Source organism: Pinus tabuliformis, chromosome 3_1 (genome assembly GCF_031772625.1).
Source record: "Pinus tabuliformis cultivar Carrire ecotype Pingquan chromosome 3_1, CPIR1, whole genome shotgun sequence".
Classification (NCBI taxonomy): Eukaryota; Viridiplantae; Streptophyta; class Pinopsida; order Pinales; family Pinaceae; genus Pinus; species Pinus tabuliformis.
The window spans coordinates 205,269,686-205,281,181 of NC_142301.1; the positions used below are offsets into that span (position 1 = coordinate 205,269,686).

The 11,496-nt window shown below is 34.8% G+C and overlaps 1 protein-coding gene across 2 annotated transcripts; it reads left to right on the top strand.

Annotated features, from left to right (window-relative positions):
* Nucleotides 1–4,518: 4,518 nt before the first annotated feature.
* On the top strand, nt 4,519–7,966 carry LOC149186509 (protein RGF1 INDUCIBLE TRANSCRIPTION FACTOR 1-like). Of its 2 annotated transcripts, none has more exons than XM_089411016.1 (5): nt 4,519–4,672; nt 5,831–6,022; nt 6,118–6,192; nt 6,283–6,423; nt 7,315–7,966. In XM_089411016.1, exons 1-5 carry the CDS (start codon nt 4,670–4,672, stop codon nt 7,684–7,686), a joined length of 783 nt encoding a protein of 260 aa, XP_089267142.1. In that variant the 5' UTR covers nt 4,519–4,669; the 3' UTR covers nt 7,687–7,966. The 2 variants fall into 2 exon arrangements, with proteins under 2 accessions (XP_089267142.1, XP_089267141.1); XM_089411015.1 differs by having other exon boundaries at nt 4,521–4,768.
* Nucleotides 7,967–11,496: the final 3,530 nt, after the last annotated feature.

Below are 11,496 nucleotides of genomic sequence, written 5' to 3' on the forward strand. Positions count from 1 at the left end.
GTGTAGTTTATATGGTGGATGTTCCATATTGAAAAGGGTCTTCTAACCAATATTAAGGCCTTGCTCAAGTTCAAAACTTGATTAAACAACCTAATATGCTTGTGGGTAATTGCATTAGGCTTAAAAGTATAGAGACAATCTTTTCATCTTAATCCTAGACCTCTTTGATAAGAAATGACAATTATACAGATTCTGCTAATTAAAAAAAACTTTAAAAAATGTAACTTTTTTTGCGTAAGGGTGAACCACATTAGTTGGTTCGAAACGTGGACCAAATCTTAATGATGTGATTAATCTGCAAGATATTCTCATTTACAAAATGTAACTCCTAAATCTAAAAAAAAACAGACATACTTTGAATCTGAAAAAACACACATACTCTTAACAAATATTTAATTATATATTTTCTAATAATATGATTAATCTGAAAGACATTCTCATTTTCAAAATATAACTCTTTTAAATCTGAAAAAAACACACATATTTTAAATCGAAAAAAAACACATACTCTTAACAAATATTTAATTATATATTTTTCTAACAACCAGATGAAAACAAAAGTCAATTACAAGAATTATTAAAGTTTACATTATGAATTTTCAAATAAAATTTAAGCACGTTCAATTGTGAAAATAGATATTTCAAAGGTTAACTTCAAGGACTTCCGAAAAAAGACGTTGATGGAAAGTCAATGAGTGCCAGGTATACAAGTTGTCACTTTAGATGCGTTAATTTAGGAGGAATGTAGCGCTAAAAGACAAAGAGGAAAAATGGCGCACACACATACATTCATTTGATGTTGAAGTAAGATCTAACTTGAAACAACCCTAAAGTGATCACAATCATTATTTATTAATTAATAAAGAAACCAGTAATATTTTAATGTAAATTATTTGAACGGGACCATGTTTATCATCATTTATTTTATATACCTATGGCTTTTTTTAAAGTTATTTGAACGGGGCCAGGGTCCTCCACTATGTGAGATATTGGTTGAATTTCATGGTGTGTTTGTTTCATCATAAAACAAGCAAATTGCTTCTATTGGACTACTTCACCCAAAGGGTGATTATCACTCACAATTTCGATTCAACTCACCAATCAAATCATTTAGAGTAAAGAAGGGGTTAAGAGCTTTGAAAGATAATTTATTAATAAGATTGAATTAATTAAAGTGTGAACATAGAGCTTTGAAAATTAAATTATTAATAAAATTCAAGTGAAAATTTACTAATGTATAAGAAAATATTATTAAATTAAAATTAGTAAATAATATAAATTATAAAACTATGATATAAAAGAATGGTTTAATTGTAAAAATGAGAAAACAAGAAAGTGATTGTGGAATTATTTATATAATTTTTTTACCAATAAAATAAAGCACAAAATTAATTATTTTTAAGAACTACTTTTTTTAGAACTAGATTTTGTAATATTAATATTTTGTTATTTGAGATTTCATCAATTCAAAATGTTTCATATGGTATTTTAATCTAATTTTTCTCACATTATTTTTCACTATGAGAAAGTGGTCTTCTAAATACATTTTTTTTTACAACTAGACTCTATAATATTAGTAGTTTGTTATTTGAGATTTCATTAGTTGTATTTTAATTTAATTTTCTTCACATTATTTTTCAATATGAGAAAGTGGTTCTCCATTTAGATTACATAATACATGGAAATCATTTATAGATTACATAATATATGGAAATCATTTATTTAACATTGGTTAAGGGTTAGGTATTAACTTGGTTTAAATTGATTAATAATGTAGAACTCATATCTTATTAACTTTATTCACTTAATTGGTTAAATTTTCAAAGTAGTTTTGCTATAATAATGGTAGAATCTAGACTATGGTTGAACCTTTTGTTGATTTTAGACTAGTGCTATATGCCATACATGTTTGGATAGTGAAATGTATCAATTGAGTTTGCTGATAATGATTGGTCTAAATTAATTCATGATAGTAGAATTTAGATTATGATTTTAATTTTGTTGAGCGTTTACACTAATGCTATAAGAAATACATCTTTCGATGGTTAGTTGTATTAAGTGAATTTGCTCATAATAATGTTTGACCTTAGAGACATGCATTGGATTCACTTATCCCTTAAATATCTAGGTTGGTTAAGGCATGTATTAATTTGGTTCAAGTTGATCAATAGCTTAGAGCTTAGACCTCATCAAATTTATTCAATGAATTAGTCATATCTTAGAAGTAGCTTTATTAGGGTCAGTATCCTTTCAATCCAAATAAATTAATGGCAGTGGCTCTCATATTGTGGTGGACCATTTTGTTAAGAATTTAGATTAGTGCTATATACAATACTTGTTTGGATGGTCAAATGTGTTAATTAAATTTGCTCCTAGTGGTTGGCCTTGGAAAACATATATCCAATTTAGTTGTTCTTTAAATCTTAAGGCTGGTTAAGGCATGTACTAATTTGGTTCAAATTGATCAATAGTGTATAACAATTGACCAAATCTTGAAAGTTGCTAGAGTGTGTATCAACTTAGTCTTGATTAATGTTGATAAGCTCATACTAATGCTATATACAAGACATGTTGGATGGTCAAATGTATTAATTGAGTTTACTCATAATGGTTGGCCATGGAGAACGTGCATGGGATTTACATTTTTTTTTAGATTTTACAAGCTGGTTAATAGGTGTGTTAATTCCATTCAAGTTGATCAATAGTATAGAATATAGATGAAGTGAGTTAAAAAATACCAAATTTAGCTATTTTCTTTCTAAATCCTTCTCAAATCACGTAAGGAAATAATTTTGGTATAATGTATAGTTTCATGTGATTGAAGGGGACCTTGACCATGAAAGAGATAAGGAAATAATTTTGGTATAATATATAGTTTCATGTGATTGAAGAGAACCTTGACCATGAAACTTTCCCGTTATAGATTTTAATCTATTTTGCAAAAACCTAAATCATTGGAAATTGAAAAATTAAATGAACCAACGTGAAACGCTACATCCCATAAAAGATTAATTTTGACCACATTTTTATTTTGCAAAAACCTAAATCATGAACCAAGGTGAAACTCTACATCCCATAAAAGATTAATTTTGACCACGTTTTAACTTACTAAAACTTAGCCTCATCAACGTTATTCATTTAATTAGTCAAATCTTGAAAATCACGCTCTAAGCAAATTGCCATTTCGTCATTTAAATTAGAGTTATATACCATATATAATTTGAAATAAAATTTATTAATTAAATTTACTTGTTCTAATTAGGTTTAAAGGAAAAAAGTAATTATTCCTTAAATCTAGATTAAAATGTGTATAAATTTATTTCAAATAAATTAATAATTAATAATTTATTAATCTAATTAGTCAAACCTTGAAAATCGATCCACTATATTAATTTCAAATTTGATGTAGTGTTATAAAAAACTGAAATTATAACAAATATATGATATAGAGATTTGAACCGTAAGCATCTCCCATATATTAGTTTGATACGAAAATGTACCGGAGTGGTTTTGGAAGTTGAGCAGAGATACATATATATAAGTGGTCCCGTGATTGATTAGGGTTTTAAAAAATTAATGTAGACCACTCCTCTTACTAAACCCTAACGCCGAATTCTCGTTTTGCAGCGTGGTGCATGAATTGTCCACAACCAAAATGATCAGACATAATGGCATGATTCGAGGGCGACGCAAGATACAGTTTGTAGCGCATTTAATGTGGATATTAGATCTAAAAAATAATAATTCTTATTATGTCCACCGTTAAAATATTATATTATATTTTAGTAGATAATTTGAAATGGAAAATCAGCTGACCTGACCTGTCGCGTAAGTGTCCTTTCTGGCTAGGGCAACGATCAGATTTTAATTCGCTCTGAAATTAATTGGATTAAAAAAAGGTTTCAAGTCCGTGCAGAGCAACCTGGACCATTTGACCTAAAATTAAAGAGGGATCGGTAAAAGTAGTTTGGAGGGGAGGAGGGAATCTGGTCGAATCCTGCCGCTATCGATGAGAATCATTTTTGACTGGACCAGCCACTGCCTCATTTCCCGACCATTATCATAACCCATGATCTCTCGCTATCCACAGAAATGACAGCACGTCGACACGATGTCGCGTCGCCGGTGACGTGTCGTCCAGAGTGGCTGCGCACCGTGGCAGCTGGGGGGCGGGTTATTGGCTTCACCCGAGCGCCATCAGCCGGCCATTGGCGGGGCCCACTGCGCTCCCCTACTTTTTTAATTGTTCTCCACGCAAAGATGAAAAAGTTAAGCCGTAAAAATTGAGCGCGCATTTAGGTATGAGCTGGCATTGTAGGTACTATGTTGATCGGACGGTTGTGACTGCTCCTGCGGCAGACTGATCGACGGCCGCGGATGAGCTGTCCTAACTGTGCTCCTTGCGTTGAGTAGCGCGGCGATCGGTGTGGCCGTCCGATGAGACAGATCGACGGCTGGCAGGGGTTCTGACCGCCCCTGTTCAGGGGCGGGGTTTTGGTATTTGATAATACGCTTATGGGCGAGAAAGAGCGAGAGATAGTTCGTTCGCCGCCTCCCGTCGAAATCCTTTTCCCGTCCGTCCATTCATTTCTCATTTCTTCCGTTTCCGCTGCATTTTGGTGGGATGCTCTGTGCCGGTGCGGTCTAGCAGCACTCAGCTCCGCATAACATGGTGAGTTTCTCTTAGTTTCGACTCATGCATGCTTTTAATTCTGGATGTTTTCTTCAGTTCCTTGCGATTTCTTTCATGGACGTGGCGGCGGCGGAGGTAATTCGGCCCGTTTTGATTCCGAATTAAATTGTTCCTAGGATTCGAACTGTGCTTGGTTTGTAGTTCATTGTTCTAGTATTTAAACTGGCTTTTGCTCATGGGAGTTTTCGGTCGCTTGATTCAATGGTCTGTTTTTGTGTAATTCGGTGTACAAGATATGAGCTGAGCGGTGTGAATGTAGTAATTGTTTGATTTTATGTCAATTATAGGGTTTCGGCTGCAATTTCAGTAGTTATCGAGGATTCATGCCTGTTCTGTTATAATTGATATGTACAGTTGCTGTTTTTGAAGGTTTTAGTCTTTTACAGTATAATTAGAAGATTTCAGGTACAGTTTCGTCTTTTCTTGACAAAGCTCAGCTTTTATGTTTAGGATTTATGTTACGTTTTTAAAACTTTAGCAGAGCTTGTCAATCTTAGCTTTAATGTGAGGATACGAGTCAATTTTTCTTAAAGATGGTTGACAAGCTCAGCCTCAATGTTAGGATTTGAGTTGTCTTTTTCAAATTTTGAAGAGAGATTCCCCACAAGTTAAGTTTTAATGTTTAAATTTGAGTTAAGTTTTCAAAATTCCGAGCAGTCGGTTTTAATGTGAACAGTGGAGCTAATTTTTCAAGATTTAAGCAGATGTTCTTTACAAGGTTAGGTTTAATTTTGGAGATTTCAGTTAAATTTTCAAATTGGAGAATAGCTTGTCAAGATTAGGTTTAATGTGTTAGGATTTTAGTTATTCTTTCGAACTTTGAGGGGCAGCTTCTTGGCAAGCTCGGCTTTGAGTTAAATTTCCAGAACGAACAGTCAGCTTCTTGACAAGCGCAGCTTTATTTAGGTTCATTTTTTGAGGAAATGTTTGCTGTTCTGTTTCACATCTCCAGCTCAAGGGAGTTGAATATGTTGAGGTCGAATATAATAAATTGATAATTACCCGAGTGCCATAAATTGGTAAATTATGAGGATTTTCTAGGAGATGTTCGTTGTTTTGCCTGGCTCCGTCTTAACGATGTTGAACTCGAATATAATAAATTGTGGAAGGATTGAGCTTTCTCTGCCTCTTTTGCAGGTTGGATATGCTCTCTCCGTTGTTCCACAAAAACCGGCATGGCTGGAGGCTCTGTTAACAGACCAATTCTTTACACCTTGTTCCATTCATTTGGAGCACAAGAAGAATGAAGTCAACATCTTTTGCGTGGATTGCAGTGCCAGCATTTGTCAACATTGCCTCTTTTCCCATCGTTCCCATCGCCTTCTGCAGGTAATCCGCAAAACCTTGTAAAGCCCGGTCCTTAATTGCCTTGAATTACTGCATCATACAAGCCTATAATTACCTAAAAAGGTTTTCTGTTCCAGGTTCGAAGGTACGTCTACCATGATGTTATTCGGCTTCAGGACATGCAGAAGCTAATAGACTGTTCTCTGGTGCAGGTATGCTGTCACGCCTATCGGTAATTTTAAAATGTAGGTTAAATGACTGTAATTAGGTACTGATTATAATGTCAATGTTTTGTGTTGCAGACCTATATCACCAACAGTGCTAGAGTGGTGTTCTTGAACCAGAGGCCACAGTCTCGACTATCGAAGGGCTTGGGGAATTCTTGTGAGACCTGTGACAGGGTGCTGCAGGAACCCTACCGTTATTGCTCTGTCAGATGCAAGGTTCGTCGCCTGCTTTATGTTAATTTCTGTTATGCTGGATTACAGCTAGTTTCGGTTATGTAAAATTAAATTTACCTATTATTACGCCCGATAAAAATGGTGCTCTGATTGCCCCTCCAATTTCTATTCACGTCAAGTGTCAGGAAAAATAAATAATAGATATTCTCAATTCCTTTCCCGCCCGGCTTTTGCCGTCAATAGTTCCTAGACATGACAGTGAAATGCTAAACCGGTTGAATATACCCCCAATGCAAAAGGGGGAAAAGCAAGAATTCCTTTACCGTCTTGGAAAGAGTTGCTTTCTTTCACTCTTGTACCAGTGGCTGTAAATATGTTTCTACACGGTCATTTCCCCGTCCGCTGGCAGAAACGTATCATGTGATCTTTAGGCAATTAAATAATTAGATGGAGACGCTTTTAAACTCCACTGCCAGACTAGTTTACCTACTAGTAGGGAAATTATGTTTTGGGCACGATATTTAAACGGGAGGAAATTTTTCCGTATCAAGTTTTTAGCGGAAACTCTCCCATTTCATTTAAATATATAAGGGACAACTATTTTTTTTGGTTATGGATGAATAAAAAATAAGAGAACACTGCATGGATAAATTACGGATTGTCTTAGTCCAGATTTCGTTCGATTTATTCTAGGTAGTTATGGAACGGCATCTTGCCATTAAAGCATTTTCATTCAGTAAAATCTGTGTACTTAATCGCATCATTTCGTGAATTAATTGAAAAGATATTTCAACTAAGCCAAACCATTATTTGCTGTCTTATTACTGTGGGAGAAAATCTGATTTAAGGTTGCAGCCGAAAGTATTTCATAGTTCTCAATTGCTGATGGAACTTAGTTTGCTGAAATATCGATGATTGATTGTTTGATTGCAGGTAGACGCGGTGAAAAATCTTTCAAGTGTGCTGCAATCTTGCAATTCACTGCAACTGAGGGAGTTTTTGTCACCATCGTCATCTCCTACAAGCCAAAGCCCCAAGGATGAAAAACTGGAGATGGAAGGAGGAGAAGAAATGTACCCAGAAGAGTCATTGTCTTCAACGTCCTCTGCCAGTGACAGAGACGAATGCTGGCTTTCCGGCAGCGGCACAGCAGCTCACGCCATTTTCCCGTTGCCTAAAAAACTGCGCAGCAGCAACAGCAATAGGTGTGGTGGAGGGATGATGGTGTCTTGCTCACCGAAATCTGTGATCCCCCCCTCCATCAGCAGGAGAAAGGGATTCCCTCACAGATCACCTCTGTATTGACAAGGGATTATTCAAGCTTGGGTTCTTTTTTGTGTAATGCGGTGGTTGTGGATCTCCGTCGAGTTCGTTAATCCACGATCGATTCCGCCGGTATTGCTTTCGGCTTTCGGCTCTCCTTTAACCTTATGGTTGTCTGTCAACCCCCACAATTTTGTCTGTATTCGGTTTGTATTGAAGTTATGCTGGACAGTGGAGAGCATCACATCATTAAATGAACTATTTTGAATTTCTCCCTGTTCTTCCACCACATTTTAATTTATTCAAAGCTAGTTGCACGGCACTGAGTCTCTTCTCGTGGTTGTTTTAAATGCGAATACATCATTTAAAATAATTATGCTTCTTTTTTGAATTTCTCCCCGTTCTTCCAACAGATTTTTCATTTATTCAAAGCTGTTTGCACGGCACTGAGTCTCTTCTCGTGGTTGTTTTAAATGCGAATTCATCATTTAAAAAAATAATTATACTGAATCACGTGCAGCAGATGAAAAAGCCTCAGCGTTTTCTCGTGATATATCTGTGAGATTTTGTAATCGTTAATTTTGATTTTCCATGCAAAGTCAAAGTCTCTGAATGATTAATTATTCGAAGATGGCATGCTGTCTATTTAAAAAATCAAGATGAGTTAAACGTCCTGAGTCATTTGTGAAAACTGAGTACATATTTAAATGTTGTGGGAGAGCACGTCCCCAACCACAGGCCTGCTTCATGCCGCCGCAGGAGAAGACTGGTCATTGCTCGACACGCCAGTTTTTAAAACTCAGTTTGTGGTCTTCTAGAGTGCACACAACCCCGTAAAGACCAGAATTAGAATTACAATCACTACACGTTAAGGCCCTTGGTCACTGTGCTGTATTTTCAAACAGCAATATTTTAATGGGTAGCTGTACAAATCAGTCAGTCAGACTGCGCGGCCTATAGTCTCAGGAGGTTACTTGTGCGTTAGGGTTTTTAGGGTTTTAGTAAAACGTCAATTGGGTTTTTACCCTGCCCAAAGTAATGACGGTGTTTTTGGAAATTTGTAAAAAGTACAGCAGTGTCCACAGTGAACTCGAAGACTTATCCCACCGGACTGCACAGCACTGGAGTATGCACGGCCTGCCCTTAAAAGTCGCAGATGTTTGTCGATACACTTGACTTCTCCATCCTATGACCTCTGGTTAATTGAAGGGGATAGTGGTCTCTCCATTTTTTATATGGTGGATAATACTCGATATTCCCTCCCTCCTCGTTGGCCTCGGTATTCATGCGCGCCGAAGATGCCACCCCCGCCTTGCTCGCACGGAGCCGAGTGCGGCCAGTGGGTGGGTGGGTGGCATGGTGCACCACAGCAATTAAAAAAACAAAGTATCCAAGATTTTTTTGACTTTATTCAGTTTTTTTTAAGATAATCATGTTTGGGCCCACAGGCTCCACCGTATCCTTCAAACTTTAACTAAATCTTTTCTCTTTAAATTAATGGATCTGGAACGCACTATCTTCACTTTTGATTTAGTATATTATCTTTACTTTTGGTTAAGTATATTCTGAGGACTAACTCCGGCCAAGATGCGTTTCACGATGCTTACTAAGTCTGGAATTTCGCCTGAGCTTGTAGCATGATCTTTGTTTTACGATTCAAAGGAAACCATTTTCGTAATGAAAAAAAATACAAATATTCGTTGGGTTAGTTAGTTAGTGTGAGATTGGAGATTTAATTAATTTGTTAGATTAGAGAGAAAATAACAGCGTAATTGTATTGTTATACAAAGTTACGATTAATGCGATATGGTATTACATTAACAAATAATGCATTATATTTAATTTTACTTTTATATAGTGATTATTATATGGTTAGTAGTGTTTTTTAAAATTCATTTTCAACCTATTTATTATGAAATAATATATTCGGTTTCTTTAATAAAAATGTATAAACAAATATTATCGTTAAAGTAAGAGGTTATATATATATAAATTATTTATTTATTTTCATTATTAATGAAAATATATATATTATAATACAAAATATTTAAAAATATATAAATATAACTTTTTCTCAAAACTAATGTTTGAAAAATATTATATTATCATATTTTTAAGATTATAATTTTAAAATAATACTTTAAATAAAAATTATATTTTTTCCCTTAAAAATAATCATATCAAGAATATTGTATTTAATAAAGTTGTAATATTTTGGAAATAAAACTAAAAGTAATATTTTCTTGGATCTTTTTTCTCATGTTTATAACTAAAATGATTGGTTGAATCATCTAAAAGTTGACTAAAGAATTTTTTTTGTTTGATTATTTCACATTGAAGAAAAAACTACCAAATGATGGTGATATGGTGGGTAGCTGCTTGTAATTATAAATTCTCCTTTTTAGTTGTAACCCAGTGTTTGTAGTAGATAGTGGTAGGGTTGCAATTTTAAAACATAATCACTCATCAAATTTGATGGTGTAGTAGACAGTGGTAGGGTTGGAATTTTAAAACATAATCACTCATCAAATTTGATGGTTGGAATTTTAAAACATAATTACTCATCAAATTTGATGGTGTAGTAGACATTGGTAGTGTTGGAATTTTAAAACAGAATCACTCGTCAAATTTGATGGTGTAGTAGATAGTGGTAGCGTTGGAATTTTAAAACAGAATCACTCGTCAAATTTGATGGTTTTCACAACCATGTTCACAATTTCAAAGAAAAAGTTGACGAACAAAGCACCCCATCAGGTTAGAATCTCTTGGACAAATCTCTTTGACAATTTTCACCTTCGAGACCCTTCACAATTTCAACAAAAAATGCTGATGGTTTTGCGAAAATTTTAATAGTATTTAACAGAGAAATCACTATGTGACAGACAATTTGCCCATCAAATTCCATCCCTGCACACATGAGGGATAATTTATCCATCAAATCCATCCCTCGACAGTGGTAAAAGCCTCCCTATGGAGCATGATGTCCAATACCAATGGTCAATGGCTATTTGAATTATTAGGGTTGGATAGATAGCAACTTATCATACACTCTTTCGCCAACCCTCTCAAAAAATAAATGGGGATGGGCCCATGGCAACCTCAATGCAATCCTTATGATGACTTATTCCGTAACTTGAGACCAAGGGCAAGTGTGTAAACAAAATTTATTTCTTTCCTTTTTGTTTTCCTTTTATAGTAATAAATAAATTTAAGATTATCACATAATTTAACCAGCTTAGATCCATCTTAACCTTGGATCTATCAAGTGTCGAGAGGCATCAAATCTCTCCCAGTGAAAACCTCTTTTTTGAGTGCAAAACTTGAGGAAAGGTTTGCAACTTGAGAGATTTGATCCCTCTCGGCGCTTGATAGATCAAGGGTTAAAATGGATCTAGGTTGGTTTCAATTGTGTGCGGTCATACAAAATTTGTTGAACATCTAATTATTTTGATAATTTTAAATGTGTTAAATATGTCTAAGATTAATTTGGTCAATTTAATTGTAAATTTGTTTAGTTACATAAGTTTGTTAAGATGAGAGAAACTGTTAGTAGCTTGAATGATGAAAAATGATGAAATAAAATTTGAGTGCAAAGTGACAATGTAACAATGTTGAATGATAGAAAGTGTGAATAATAAGAATATAGTCAATTACAAACAATCTTCATTGCGATGAATATGAAACTGTTTTCTTTTACTGTTCTTATTGTCACACCTATTAGTGATCTGATGGATCAAGAAAGTGCTTGGACTGGCTCAAAACTAGCGCCAAACCGTTGATCTTGTTGCCATGAATCCAATGCAACTCGTTTCACTCAAATCCGATATCGAATGCTCTTGAAATTGTGTTCTG

What these genes read in the sequence shown, in the direction of transcription:
- LOC149186509 (XM_089411015.1), top strand. Translation starts at nt 4,697, where the DNA reads ATGCATGCTTTTAATTCTGGATGTTTTCTTCAGTTCCTTGCGATTTCT. An exon ending in TAGACTGTTCTCTGGTGCAG is followed by an intron (nt 6,193 to 6,282) that starts GTATGCTGTCAC and finishes TTTGTGTTGCAG; the next exon opens with ACCTATATCACCAACAGTGC. An exon ending in ATTGCTCTGTCAGATGCAAG is followed by an intron (nt 6,424 to 7,314) that starts GTTCGTCGCCTG and finishes GTTTGATTGCAG; the next exon opens with GTAGACGCGGTGAAAAATCT.